At 40.7% G+C, this 16,218-nt stretch overlaps 1 protein-coding gene across 1 annotated transcript in view; it reads left to right on the top strand.

The window, feature by feature from the left end:
* The window catches only part of NKCC (sodium potassium chloride cotransporter), a 230,853-nt gene that overhangs the window by 144,651 nt on the left and 69,984 nt on the right, over positions 1-16,218 (top strand). Inside the window, exons 8-9 of the mRNA XM_067138361.2 lie at positions 5,340-5,531; positions 12,598-12,829. Of these exons, the coding sequence (XP_066994462.1) occupies positions 5,340-5,531; positions 12,598-12,829 (424 nt within the window). The remainder of the gene's footprint in view (positions 1-5,339; positions 5,532-12,597; positions 12,830-16,218) is intronic.

The following is a 16,218-nucleotide window of genomic DNA, read 5'->3' on the forward strand; positions in this document are numbered from 1 at the left end:
TTGGAATAGAAATGATCGATGTGATCTTGCAGGCTGTGATGTGAAGTATTGATAGATGCCCCTAACTGAGAGACATATTATCAAACAGGAGTCTTGGAATAGAAATGATCGATGTGATCTTGCAGGCTGTGATGTGAAATATTGATAGATGCCCCTAACTGAGAGACATATTATTAAAAAGGGCCTTAGAATACAAATGGTCGATGTGACCTTGCAGGCTGTGATGTGAAGTACTGAGGATGGTCATGACTGAGAGACATATTATCAAACAGGAGTCTTGGAATAGAAATGATCGATGTGATCTTGCATGCTGTGATGTGAAGTATTGATAGATGCCCCTAACTGAGAGACATATTATCAAACAGGAGTCTTGGAATAGAAATGATCGATGTGATCTTGCAGGCTGTGATGTGAAATATTGATAGATGCCCCTAACTGAGAGACATATTATTAAAAAGGGCCTTAGAATACAAATGATCTATGTGACCTTGCAGGCTGTGATGTGAAGTACTGAGGATGGTCATGACTGAGAGACATATTATTAAAGAGGGGCCTTAGAATACAAATGGTCTATGTGATCTTGCAGGCTGTGATGTGAAGTACCGAGGATGGTCATGACTGAAAGACATATTATTAAAGAGGGGCCTTAGAATACAAATGGTCTATGTGATCCTGCAGGCTGTGATGTGAAGTACTGATAGATGGCCATGATTGAGAGACATATTATCAAACATGGGCCTTAGAATTCAAATGGTCTATGTGATTGTGCAAGCTGTGATGTGAAGTACTGATGGATGGCCATGACTGAGAGACATATTATTAAAGAGGGGCCTTAGAATACAGATGGTATATGTGATCTTGCAGGCTGTGATGTGAAGTAGTGAGGATGGCCATGACTGAGAGGCATATTATTAAAGAGGGGCCTTAGAATACAAATGGTCTATGTGATCCTGCAGGCTGTGATGTGAAGTAGTGAGGATGGCCATGACTGAGAGACATATTATTAAAGAGGGGCCTTAGAATACAAACGGTCTATGTGATCTTGCAGGCTGTGATGTGAAGTAGTGATGGATGGCCATGACTGAGTGACATTTATTAAAGAGGGGCCTTAGAATACAGATGGTCTATGTGATCTTGCAGGCTGTGATGTGAAGTACTGAGGATGCCCATGACTGAGAGACATATTATCAAACAGGAGTCTTGGAATAGAAATGATCGATGTGATCTTGCAGGCTGTGATGTGAAGTATTGATAGATGCCCCTAACTGAGAGACATATTATCAAACAGGAGTCTTGGAATAGAAATGATCGATGTGATCTTGCAGGCTGTGATGTGAAATATTGATAGATGCCCCTAACTGAGAGACATATTATTAAAAAGGGCCTTAGAATACAAATGGTCGATGTGACCTTGCAGGCTGTGATGTGAAGTACTGAGGATGGTCATGACTGAGAGACATATTACCAAACAGGAGTCTTGGAATAGAAATGATCGATGTGATCTTGCATGTTGTGATGTGAAGTATTGATAGATGCCCCTAACTGAGAGACATATTATCAAACAGGAGTCTTGGAATAGAAATGATCGATGTGATCTTGCAGGCTGTGATGTGAAATATTGATAGATGCCCCTAACTGAGAGACATATTATTAAAAAGGGCCTTAGAATACAAATGATCTATGTGACCTTGCAGGCTGTGATGTGAAGTACTGAGGATGGTCATGACTGAGAGACATATTATTAAAGAGGGGCCTTAGAATACAAATGGTCTATGTGATCTTGCAGGCTGTGATGTGAAGTACCGAGGATGGTCATGACTGAAAGACATATTATTAAAGAGGGGCCTTAGAATACAAATGGTCTATGTGATCCTGCAGGCTGTGATGTGAAGTACTTATGATGGCCATGACTGCACTTGTCGACTCCAAACTCCATACAGGCGTCTCTAGAAAACGATTCGTTAGGTGAAAATAAATCGTTATCAATTTGAGTTTCATTTGCTGAAAGACATTTATGATCACTACATTTTCCCAATGGGAAATTTGACACCATTTGTTCCCTTTTTGCCGATCTGAATAAAGATAGCACCATTCCAGTAGTGTAGAAGTGATTGTCCTTACTGTTTCATTGAGCGGCGTATCAATGTTTGCAGTGTGTATGCACTATTAAGCCACACAAAACTGCAACATTCTTCAAAGCAAGGGGTTGTGTATATTCCCGTTGCTTTCCTCACTGAACCAGAAGTTGCTATCACCTACCAGTCTGCTAAGACCACTGAAAGGCGTACACTACCCGACCCTATCAGCGACACTTCCAGGCCATTAGTCACAGGGACTGGCTGGATAAGAAATGGTATGAACATCATCGCTCACGCCACGGACGCTTTCATATTGTCAAAGCCGATGGTGAGACTGAGAGAGGTCAATGAAAGTAACTAATTTTTTTTTTTTTTTTTTTTTGCTAGGGGCTTTACGTCGCACCGACACAGATAGGTCTTTTGGCGACGATGGGATAGGAAAGGCCTAGGAGTTGGAAGGAAGCGGCCGTGGCCTTAATTAAGGTACAGCCCCAGCATTTGCCTGGTGTGAAAATGGGAAACCACGGAAAACCATTTTCAGGGCTGCCGATAGTGGGATTCGAACCTACTATCTCCCGGATGCAAGCTCACAGCCGCGCGCCTCTACACGCACGGCCAACTCGCCCGGTAGTAACTAATTTATGCTAGTCTATACCAGAAGACACACTACACCGTACACACTAGATCGTACAAGGAATGGGACGGAGCTTCCACTGTAATTACAGGCAGTCTGATTATTTATGTTGATATTCAAACTATAGCGATTACTGATGTTGTAATGAGTTTTTGATTCAATCTCCTTAAAGGTTCCGCAAGGTTCCAATACTCCACCCTTACTCTTCGGTATTTTAATTGTTAATTTTTTGAAAGGCACAATGTTGTATACAAGGAGCTTGGTATACAAGGCACAACATAAAAGTTTATTGCTTCAACACATTTTATACAATATGTACATGAAATAGAACGAAACTTTTCTTGAAGCTTGTTGAGTTGCACACGTTTAATGTTAATATAAGGTAGTAGGCTGAGGGCCTGAATGATATTTACATAGGTATAACTTGAGAGTCCTATACACATTCAATCTTGTCTTGATGAGACAGTCTGTTCAAATGAGAGAATGTTCTTGATAGTCGAAAACTATCGGTCATGTATAATAACAAGTGTAACTTGTAGGGAGAGTTCGTATTAGCAGAATGCTAACAGGAGGTGTATAACTTGCAAGGAACTTGCGTCTAGTGTTCATATATAGCAGAAGGCTGTGATTGGAGTCGGAGCACTGTAGAGGACTTGAGTGAGTAGCAGAATGCTTGGATGGGTGCTCGACGTAGCTACGGGATGCAGGATGAAATGAGGCAATGTCCAGAGGTGAAACCTCACGGCCAGGAATCAGTCCACCTATTCAGAACACATTTTTAAGAGGGTGCCTCCGTGTCTGACTTGCGGTGTAGTCTGGTAGTTGGACACTGTAAGAGTCCTGGAGAGGCGAGAAACGTTGCTCCTTTTATAGCACTGGCTGACGTCACAGACGATCACGTCTGCAGTCTGCCTCGTGGTCTCTGGAAACATCCATGTGTCGGGCGGGCTGCAGAGATTGTAGGCGCGAAGGACACACACAACACACAAAATGGCAGGGTATGCAAACGTTCAGGATAAAACCTCATAGGCCCTCTAGCTTTGGCAGACTGCGTTAATTGCAATCTAAAAATTTGGCTTTAATACAAATGCATGAATAAATTATGATGATCAGTTTTTCCAAGATAATACTGGTCGGCTCGAAGGAAACCTATGAGCGTTAAACATGATAAATGAAATTACAGAAAGGGTGAACAATTTATTTATTCAGATTCCGTGGATATCAAAGAAAAATGAGTTATTTCGCCATTGTAAAATACATTAGTTTGTAATTAAACAATATTATCATTACACCCCTATGATTTTGGACAAACTTTCTCGTACACAAATGCATCTAGCTTAACTTCGGGCACCATACGTGTACTCTGGAAGTAGGAGTTGCCAGATTATTAATTTTTAATAAAGAGAAGTTGTTTAAATAGAAATTAACGCATCATTTGAAGCTGTGTATATGGAATGGGTACAAAATGGAGGACAAATTACGTAGGAGAAAAACTCAGTCATGAAGAACCACATTAAGACGTAGAGTAGCGAGCTTGCAGTTATATCGTGCTATCGTTGATCATAGTCACGGGACCTCCATTTGAGGTGTCATAAGACCATTCTTCTTGACGTAAATATGTCTTGGATCTGGGGGTCATCCAAAAATTTGTGTAAGGAAATAGTGTCGTGTAACAAAATGTGTCACGCGATGTTACCTGGCAACAGTATCTTGAGACACAGGTCAAGGATCCGGACAGGCCGGGAATCTGTACGTCATGGTCATCCATCAATATTTCACTTTATAGCCTGTACGGTTGGTAGGTAACATTGCGTCACATATTTTTCTGAAAGTCATTTATTCATGATCATTTGATTTTCACAAAAAAAATTATGACTAGTTCAAGATGTTGTTTCCATATGTTGCAAGAGGTAGTTCTTGCTGAACTTGAAAACATATGGTAACAGGGTGGAGCACCTCACTTAGGGAACTCCCACAACCAGCAAGTCCATGAACTGATTGACCGTCACGACAGGCCTAACACCGTGTGATTGAGCCCTTTGAGGTATCACGACATACGACGTTGCTTTTTCTCAGTAAACAGAAGATCTACATAAATTGCAACTGCTAATACAACTGTCGTTTGAGAAAATCATTAAATATAGCATATACATTCTGACATCTGTAAATCAAGCTTCAAAAATTAAAATAGTGCAACGCAAAACTAGCTTTCCATTTTGAACAAACTTTCTAAAGTGAGCAATGTAAGGTTCAAATTTTATAGGAAAGGGACTCACGCTCTCTCTCTCTCTCTCTCTCTCTCTCTCTCTCTCTCTCTCTCTCTCTCTCTCTCTCTCTCTCTCTCTGTCTCTGTCTCTCTCTCTCCCTCTGTGTGTGTGTGCGCGCGCGCGCGCGTGTGTGTGTGTGTGTGTGTGTGTGTGTGTGTGTGTGTGTGTGTGTGTGTGTGTGTGTGTGTGTGTGTGTGTGTGTGTGTGATCAACTGTCCAAAAAGGGTGAAGATTGAGAAAAGTAATTTTACACCATTTATGTTTTCCCCAAGGATCATATTGATATTGTATCCTTGAGGAAAATTTCTGGTGCGTCCTAGTAACTGTATACGAAACAAAACTTACTTCTTCTCCTGGCAGGATCCAGCTGCTGCTATACCTAAGGGGACTCTGTTGGCCCTGTTAATCTCCATGATCTCCTACGCTGTCTTCGTGGTATTCGCCGGCGGCGCAGCGCTGCGAGACGCCAGTGGGAACGTTACGGACCTCTACAACGGCACGCTTGCAGACTGCATCCCCAACTGTCAGTACGGTCTCATGAACAGTTACTCGGTGAGTAATCTCTATCACTAGTTCCGCTAAAATATTCTACTCCGCAGTGTCAAATGACAAAACTAATGGGGTTTACAAACATCTGAAGAGCGATTTTTATCGGTTGCTAGCATGTGCCAGCGGTTACGCCCACGTTTATTAATTCAACCGTTGGATATTTGTAAACCATTTATTTAAAAGCAAAATAAGAATATATTTATTAACACGCATGGCCTTTTACAATAAATTGCACGAATTGCATTGTTTTTAATTATTATTATTTAAGTATTGTTACTTGCAATGCTTAAGACATCCGGTTGGCGGATGGTACAAGTTATATTGAAATATAAAAGACCACATGCCGGGCTGAGTGGCTCAGACGGTTAAGGCGCTGGCCTTCTGACCCCACCTTGGCAGGTTCGATCCTGGCTCAGTCCGGTGGTATTTGAAGGTGCTCAAATACGTCAGCCTCGTGTCGGTAGATTTACTGGCACGTAAAAGAACTCCTGCGTGACTAAATTCCGGCACCTCGGCGTCTCGAAAACCGTAAAAGAGTAGTTAGTGGGACGTAAAACAAATAACATTATTATTATTATTATTATTATTATTATTATTATTATTATTATTATTATTATTATTATTATTATTATTATTATTAAAAGACCACATTATATACACAGCAAAGCAATTTTTCCTTATAGAACTTCCAGATAAACTATATTAAGTATCCTTCCATTCGGAGCTAAGATGTATAGAGTGTTTGCCTTTCAAACTCTTGAACACCCACGGTATTCCCTGCCTGTCGTAAGAGGCAACTAAAATGGGCCTCAGGGGCTCTGAACTTTGGAGCGTGGGTTGGCGACCACGGGGCCCTTAGCTGAGTCCTGGCATTGCTTCCACGTACTTGTGCCAGGCTCCTCACTTTCATCTATTCTGTCGGGCCTTCCTTGGTCAACTCTTGTTCATTTCCGACCCCGACGCTATTAGGTTCGCGAGGGCTAGGGAGTCCTTCATTTTCACGCCCTTCGTGGCCCTTGTCTTCCTTTGGCCGATATCTTAATTTTTCGAAGTGTCGGATCCCTTTGGTTTTTCTCTCTGATTAGTGTTAGATAGAGGATGGTTGCCTAGTTGTACTTCCTCTTAAAACAATAATCACCACCACCACCACCACCTTTCCAACTCTTGAACAACCCACGTACAGGTGACACCGTTTTCGAAGATGGAGTCCTACAACATTAAGCAATTATCTTTGTCCCTTTTTGATACTCGTGGCGAAACTCAAACAAACGGGGAATTGCAGACGCCTAAATTGAAACGGCATTTCCGAAGGGATGATATGAATCCGAGGAATGAATACTACTTCGCCGCGGCATGTCCACTCATGATGGTGACTCCAATTATATTCTGCATCAGTTTATTGATTGAGAGTCGTTGTTTCGTTGCACAGGGAAAGAAGATATATATTCCTGAGAAGGATAATCAGTGCCACAGTGATCCGCTCCAAAATGCTCGAAGGTACTCCAGTTGACTCAATGTTGTTCAAAAGCTCTGGCGTTCAGTTGACAGCCTCATCTTTATTACATGTCGTGTTGATAGACGTGTACATTTGTAGACCACCGAATAACTCTTGCAAATGTTGCTTGTAGATGTCGTTGACAGCTTCATTTCTTGGAGAGAGAATTGGTCTTGTTCGGTGAAACGCTGCCTCTAGTTGGTTCAATGAGAAATTAACACGAGTAGAAAGATACAACTGCCTTTTAAATTGTGCTATAATTTGTGAATTTTCTTCTTGCTGTAGTTTCTTAGGTCTAATGGTTTTCGTTACTTATGTTTGTAATTGTTGCTGTCTTCTGAGAGTATCTATGCAACGATTAGAAGATACGTCTGTTGACTAGGGCATAGGATATGTCTACGATACCTCTGCCTGTCATAAGAGGGCACTAAAAGGGGTAATCCTAGGCTCTAAACTTGAGACCGAAAAAATTAAACATCCCGCTTCGAGGTGCATTCGGACCCCCTCCACCTACTTATGTTCAGAATTTCCGATCTCTGCGTGGCGAAAATTTGGGTGGGCATTACACACACACACACACACACACACACACAACACGCTTCCTTTTTATTATTATAGATAGTCCCTTATAGGGCCATTAGCGAATAGCGAAATATCGAAATTGCCTGCACTAGCTAAAATAACATGCAGGCGACACTTCGTCAATGGTATAAGTCTACAACGCATTTCTAAATAGTTCGCCGGGCTGAGTGGCTCAGACGGTTAAGGCGCTGGCCTTCCAACCCCAACTTGGCAGGTTCGATCCTGGCTCAGTCCGGTGGTATTTGAAGGTGCTCAAATACGACAGCCCCGTGTCGGTAGATTTACTGGCACGTAAAAGAACTCCTGCGGGACTAAATTCCGGCACCTCGGCGTCTCCGAAGACCTTAAAAAGTAGTTAGTGGGACGTAAAACAAATAACATTATTATTATTATTATTATTATTATTATTATTATTATTATTATTATTATTATTATTATTATTATTATTATTATTTAAATAGTTCTTGTTATTCAAACTGTGTCTATTTTTAATTTCCTGAAACTATTTATCAACGTTTTTGGAGAAAGTCATATAGAGATCTTACTCTAAGTTTTGAAATGATGAAAGGAGAAGTTCTAAATACTCGTTAGTATATTTCACGACACCACCTGATAAATATCTGGTCCTTTCGGGCGCACTCTTCTCAAATGTGCCCGTAGGATTTCAATATCCTCGTGAAATACCTTTTACGATGTCATTTCCTATTAAGTACTAAGAGAGTTGGGGCATAAGCCAATGCAACTATTTTTCCAGACATTTACTAGATGCTATAACAAAATAGTCATACGTTCTGGAAAGCATGACACTCGTAGTAAATGGACACAGCGCGAGATGTCAGAAGCCCAGACCTCTGCTGCCTAGCCCGACTTGTTTGAATGAGTAACACTGAATAAGGTACGCGATTGTGCACCTACTTGTGAAACAGATAGTCGTAAATACCGTAAACGCATTAAGACTGTATCTTCGAGTGGTTCTCTAGACTCATTTAAAGTTGTATATGAGCACTTACACTTTTAATATAGGCAATGAAACGGATTTTTAGTATGGAACGGAATCTCTCAGTCCGCCTCTGTGGTGTACTGGTAGTGTGATTAGCTGCCACCCCAGAGACTCGGGATCGATTCCCGCCTATTCTACGAAATTTGAAACATCGTACGAGGATTGGAACAGGCTCCTCTTAGCCTCGGGAGGTCAACGTAGTAGAGGGTATTCGAAATAATTTTCCATGGTTTCCCACTTCGTCTCCAGGCAAATGCCGTGATGGTACCAAACTTAAGGCCACAGCTGCTTCCTTCTCTCTTCCTTGTCTATCCCTTCCAATCTTCCCATCCTCCATAAGGACCCTGTTCAGCATAGCAGATGAGACTGCCTGAGTGAGTTACTGGTCGCCTTCCCCAGTTGTACCGCCGACCAAATATCTCACGATCCAGGACACTCTGATTCACGGACGAATATGGTAGAAGAAATAAAAATAAAATAAAATGAAATGAAAAATAATAAAAAGAAAATTTTATTTCATTTTATTCGTCCCTGATTTGTCGGATGACCTTTCTGTTTACTTTTCACACACATACCATGCAACAAGATGCATCTTAATTGAGCTAAGATGGTGTCGTCACCTCCCACTCGGAAGGCTAGCGCAAAGTGAGCCATCTGGCGACGAACGAGACTACCTCTTAGAGCGGCGCATCAAATCAGCCGTGTATAGACCAACAACGGTAAGGAATTCTGGTAAACAGAGGGGTTTTTCGTCTAAAGATGCGCAGCAAAGTTCTCTGCGAAACGTGAAGCATTTCACCTTGTTTAAGACACTGCAAGAAGCCCAGAGGCTTATTATTATGTCCACAATTACAGGCCGTGAAAGCATCGATCTATATAAATAAACTTGTAGGGTTTCCGATGTCTGCAATTTCGTTTTAATACTTCAGATATTTATCCAATTTAGGTCAACTCAAGACCGTATCGGTGGCTTTCGAGTCCGTTTTCCTGTCTGTTTGTCCGTCTGTTCCACCATCACGGCGAAACGGCTGGATAGATCTCAACCAAACTTCATATTTAAATTATACTCATCCAGGGGAAGTTTTAGATATGCATATGATTTAAAAATCACTGAATAGCCTGGGGACTTACAGGAAAACCACAACAGTTTTCTTCCATTTTCTCTCATACTATTGATTTTCTGTGAAATCCGTGGACTATATATGGAACGTCCCTTCATATTAAACATCTTTTGTTACATACATTATTTCGCTTGGTCACAGGACACTCTTTCCTTTGAAGAAAAATTCCAAGCTGTTTAAATATATAACATTTTGGCCCCGGAAAATATCGAAATATGGAGGCAATTTCAATGACGGTGCTGACTTTCGTTTTGGGGTAACTGCTAGCTAAACGGTAATTCAATTCACAATGCAGATTACACAATCATCATCATCATCATCATCATCTGTTTACCCTCCAGGTTCGGCTTTTCCCTCGGACTCAGCGAGGGATCCCACCTCTACCGCCTCAAGGGCAGTGTCCTGGAGCTTCAGACTCTTGGTCGGGGGATACAACTGGGGAGAATGACCAGTACCTCGCCCAGGCGGCCTCACCTGCTATGCTGAACAGGGGCCTTGTGGAGGGATGGGAAGATTGGAAGGGATAGACAAGGAAGAGGGAAGGAAGCGGCCGTGGCCTTAAGTTAGGTACCATCCCGGCATTCGCCTGGAGGAGAAGTGGGAAACCACGGAAAACCACGTCGAGGATGGCTGAGGTGGGAATCGAACCCACCTCTACTCAGTTGACCTCCCGAGGCTGAGTGGACCCCGTTCCAGCCCTCGTACCACTTTTCAAATTTTCGTGGCAGAGCCGGGAATCGAACCCGGACCTCCGGGGGTGGCAGCTAATCACGCTAACCACTACACCACAGAGGCGGACAGATTACACAATCGCTGCTCAATTTGGAGAGATCTTCAACTTTGGTCCTATGACTTATCATCGTATCTCGATTATTTATACGTTACATAGCGCTGCATTTCTCGAATACAATCAAATCTCTCCAACTCGATTGTGACCGGCATTAGGAAAAAGGTCCTGCCATTATAATAAAATCTCTCCATCTCTGTTGTGAATGGCAGAAGTGAGCCTGTCTTTATAGTAGAAACTCCCGAACTCGACTGTGAATGGCAGTAGGAAATGTGGCCTGCCATTATCAATAAAACTTCCCCAACGCGGATCTTACATCGGAAACAACTTGTGGGCTTATAATCTTACTCACTACGTGTACAGTAATTTACGCAGAAATCCGTATAGAAGGTAAATACCGTAGCGAAGCACGGGTACATTTGCTAGTCTAAATATAAATTCCCTTGATTGACTGTAAAAATCCACTCCTGATCTTATGCCGGTAATCGCTCAGTACAGCTAACATTGTTTCCTTGGTACCTTGTGTAATTTTCTGTTCCAGTCGTTGTAATTTTCAATTACTTTACGCATGCTGTAAATCTGCTCCTGACATCCCTTTGTGGTCGGGAGCCACGCTGGTTTTCTCTCCAGTTTCCACCATTGATCGCAACCTCTTTTCTAAAATGCCTGCGAACTCCTTGCCTAGTGTACAGATCAATGAAATACCTCAATAGTTTTATTCCGTCCTTCATACTCCTACTGTAGAGAATGTATGGAGTACTATTAAAGTAAATGAAGGAATCATAACCTCACAATGAAATGCTAACCATGATCTGGTGTATCGCAGCGCAGTGCGGTTTATGGTCTGTGAATTATGGGCGTTGATAATGGCAGAATAGAACGTGTTAACGAGCACCTCAGGGACCTGTTTATCAGAAACAGAAATAAGAGAAGAAAAGTAAGAATGAGATAAAAGAAGAACCCTGATTATAGAAAACGGAGGAAGAGGAGAATGTGGTGAGAAAATAAAAAGGAGGAGAATGATATTAGAAATCCTTATCGCTACAATGTTTTCTGTTACCTAGATCTTGTCCAAATCGTTTGTTCTTTCTTTTTTTCTTTAAGAAGAATGTTTTTCTTCCATTGAAATGTGGTAAAATTAACGATAAAGAATGTTGGATATTAAAACGGAGAGTGAGACGCACTCCGGTTTTCAAGAATTACATCGGCCTATTTTCTCAAAATCAAAAATAAGAAGAAAAGAGATAAATAATAGAATATAAATCTTACAAGTCACAAAGCTCCCTCGCTTCCTTCTCTCACCCTCGTTATTTCTTTCTTTCTTTCTTTCTTTCTTTCTTTCTTTCTTTCTTTCTTTCTTTCTTCTAGAAAATTTACGTGATCAATACTATGAATTAACTCCAGAAGAAGAAGGTGATCATACAATTGAGACGATTGTAATACCGAGGAACACATTAAAATTGAAGAACAAAAGAATATTATTATTATTATTATTATTTTATTATTATTATTATTATTATTATTATTATTATTATTATTATTATTATTATTATTATTATGCTGGAGTAGAGCAAAGGAGGACATCATTAACATAAGTTCCAAGTTACTAAGTTATTAAGCAGAAATAAACATAAACATTCTAAATATTTGAGTGTGACTTGATAGAATCTGATGATGTTCTTTCAAGTACGAAACATGTCATTCTTTGTTTAATAGTGTGTATTTTTATCCCTTGTTTAATAATGTGTTTCTACAGGTATGTTATAGTGTAATATTTATATTGAATTTGTGTGTTCGAGAGACTGAAAAGATTTTAAGTTGCATTTGATTGAGTCGTCACTGAAAACTATGGCTTCCTCCTTAACAAAATAATAATAATAATAATAATAATAATAATAATAATAATAATAATAATAATAATAATAATAATAATAATAATAAATTATTATTATTATACATTATTATAAATGTTATTATAAATAATAATACATTATTATTATTATTATTATTATTATTATTATCATCATCATTACTGTATCTTAGATTAAATATGTTACTAGATTGAAATGACGTACTGTCCACAGGTGATGCAGCTGATGTCTCTCTGGGGGCCATTCATTTACGCTGGCTGTTTCGCAGCCACTCTATCCACAGCCCTGACTAACCTCTTGTCAGTCCCGAGACTTATCCAGGCGCTGGGTATCGACAAGATCTATCCTGGACTCATCTTCTTCTCGAAGGGCTACGGCAAGAACGGGGAACCCTATCGTGGATACGTCCTTACCTTCTTCGTATCCTCCGCCTTTCTGCTTATTGGTGAGTACATACAGTGACACATCCCTCAGCAAACACTTACATAACGCAGCACTCCCCAATATGGACACATATATGTCCTGGCAAGAATGCATTACAGTTATGAGTGTGCTGGAAACTCCACTGCTACCACAACATGTCCACAGCACTGCGTGGCACGTCGTATGCGTAATGATGTTGGTGATGCTTGTTGTTTAAAGGGGGTTAACATCTAGGTCATCGGTCTCTAATGGTACGAGATGGAACAAAATGTAATGTCACTTAAAATTCCAATATTGATCCACTGACCAAAATTCAAAAACATGACAATTAAGAATGAAAGAACGAATATGAGTTTAAAGTAATCATCGGATCTAATTCACAATAAAACCAAACCAAACCCCATGGCACTACAGCTCTTGAAGAGCCTTGGCCTACCAAGCGACCGCTGCTCAGCCCGAAGACCTGCAGATTACGAGGTGTAGTGTGGTCAGCACGACGAATCCTCTCGGTCGTTATTCTTGGCTTTCTAGACCGGGGCCGCTATCTCACCGTCAGATAGCTCCTCAATTCTAATCACGTAAGCTGAGTGGACCTCGAGCCAGCCCTCAGGTCCAGGTAAAAATCCCTGACCTGGCCGGGAATCGAACCCGGGGACTCCGCGTAAGAGGCAGGCATGCTTCCCCTATACCACGGGGCCGGCTCTAATTCACAATACTGAAAGTTAAATTAATTCCAAAATCTATCCACTGACGAATTCAAAAAGACGAAGATGAACAATGATTATGAACGCAAAACAATCAGTGGATCCGACCCACAATACCACAACTTTTTAGGGGCCGATAACCTTCGATGTTAGGCCCCTTAAAACAACAAGCATCATCATCATCATACCACAACTTTCCATAAAATAACTGAACATAGGCCTGCTTCCAAAGCAAAATAGATAGATAGATAGATAGATAGATAGATAGATAGATGGATAGATAGATAGATAGATAGATAGATAGATAGATAGATAGATAGATAGATAGATGTCTTGATTGGCGTACTTACGGCCGTTGGGCCTTCTCTTACACTAAACCAATTACTATACATTTAGTAGTAATTAATACTACAAAAATTAATACTACCGAGCTCGATAGCTGCACTCGCTTAAGTGTGGCCAGTATCCAGTATTCGGGAGATAATGGGTTCGAACACCACTGTCGGCAGCCCTGAAGATGGTTTTCCATGGTTTCCAATTTTTCACACCAGGCAAATGCTGCGGCTGTACCTTAATTAAGGCCATGGCCACTTCCTTCCCATTCCTAGCCCTTTCCTGTCCCATCGTCGCCATAAGACTTATCTGGTCGATGCGACGTAAAGCAACTAGCTAAAAAAGTTAATACTACGTAAAACACAATTTAAACACAATCAAAATATAACACAAATAAAATTCCACCCCAGTGAGACATACAATAATAATAATAATAATAATAATAATAATAATAATAATAATAATAATAATAATAATAATAACTAGTAATGATGGTGTAGTAGCACTATAAATGAAGACCAGAAATGCACAGTTCACTCGTATCCTGCTGTGCCTAAACGTCTTTTTTTAATGACACTGTAGTTGGTATTCCTCTGACGTCATCCGGTAAACGATTCCATTCTCATGCGGCAAACACCGAGAATGAGCTGTTATATGCGGCAGTTCGATGGTGGGGGATGACGAGCAGGTTGGATGCTTGAGCCGTAGTATGTCTGTCATGAACATTTGAGAAGTAATGGAAACGCGAAGAAAGGTAAGATGGAGAAGGTGTAGTAGGAACTCGATGGAGGTGAGATAAAGTATGATGCTTACGACGAATATAGAGTCGCGACCTCTCTAGTTTTAGGAAAGATGATGACACGTGGTCATATTTTCTCAAATTGCATATATATAATACATGCATTTAGAGCGCGCTGTAGCCTTTGGGAAAATTGCGGCCTCACATCACTGAAAACAACATCACAATAGTCAAAATGTGGCATTACAACAGCTTCGATTAATTTCCTTTTTAAGCTTTATGGGAAATAGATGTTTATATAAAGAATGTAAAGCTAAGTAAACTTTTTGACAGATATCTAAGACATATGCAGACAACGCCGAGATTCTTCACTTGTATTACAAAAGGAACTGGAACATCCTAAAGGATTACTCTTGGCAACGAACGTTTAGTTATACTTGTCATTTGAGTTTGATGGTCAAAAAAGATTACTTGCGACTTTGTAGGGTTCAATTTCAGGCCGTGCGCAGCAGACCAATCACTAACAGCCTGTAAGTCAATGTTTAGTAAGTCTATATTTTCCTGAAGGTCTCGTGCTGTGGGGTCTGTGTAGAGTTGAAGAGCGTCAGCGTACATATGGTATTTTCAGTGTCTTCATTTTGATGATATGTCATTCACAAAGTGTGAAAAAAGGATACGACCTAGTACAGAGCCTTGAGGGACCCCTCTCTTCACGTGGCGCCACGAGGAAACGATTCCATTATTACCTTGCACACATTGTTGACGTCCGTGAAGATAAGAATGCATCCAGGCAATCGTACTCTGAGGAAAATGTAGAGCCTTCAGTTTTATCAGTAAAATATGAATGTATACGCTGTGGAAAGCTTTACTGTAATATGGTAGTTCCAGAACTGTGAATCGTCCTCTGTCTATTGCTTGTCTAACGTCCTCAGTCACTTTGAGTAGAGCTGTACTTGTACTACGTTCTTGTCAGAAACCGGACTGGAGAGGATTAAGGAGATTGTGCGTTCGAAGGTAATCAGACATTTTTTATGGACTATATATTCTAATATTTTAGATAAAGCTGATAAAATACAGTTTGGAGGAGAGTCTCCCTCGTTCGAAGGCGTTTGACTTTTCGGAAGAGGTAGCACAATTGCCTTCTTCCAGAGAGATGAAGATGTCAAGAATAGAAGAGAGAAATCGATTATATGAGTTAAGATTGGTAATAAACAATCAAGAATTAGTTTGACCATGTCAGTCCCAATGTCATCAATTCCTTTTTGCTTTCGTCCTTATTCTGAGGACTGCTTTTCTGACTTGGAGGGGCGTCACGTCACTGAAATATAATTTCTCTCTGTGAGGGGTAGGGTGTGTTTCGTAATAGTTCATAAGTCTCCGTCTGTCGTAAGGTCGTACTGCGGAGCAATTAGCAGTAAAGTACTCGTTAAGAGTCTCGAGAGGTACTGTAATTTCTTCTCTGTTCTAGTTCTTCGTATGTCCAAGGTTATTAATAGATTTCCTCGATGTTGCCGCTGTTCTATCGTCAGGCGTAATTAAACTGTAAGCGTATCGCTGTTTAGCATTTCGTATTTGTTGTGCTTTCTTATTTCGTAACTTCCAATATTCGCCAAAGTTTTGTACGGTAGGGTCATT

This window comes from Anabrus simplex, chromosome 1 (assembly GCF_040414725.1).
Source record: "Anabrus simplex isolate iqAnaSimp1 chromosome 1, ASM4041472v1, whole genome shotgun sequence".
NCBI classification, from domain to species: domain Eukaryota; kingdom Metazoa; phylum Arthropoda; class Insecta; order Orthoptera; family Tettigoniidae; genus Anabrus; species Anabrus simplex.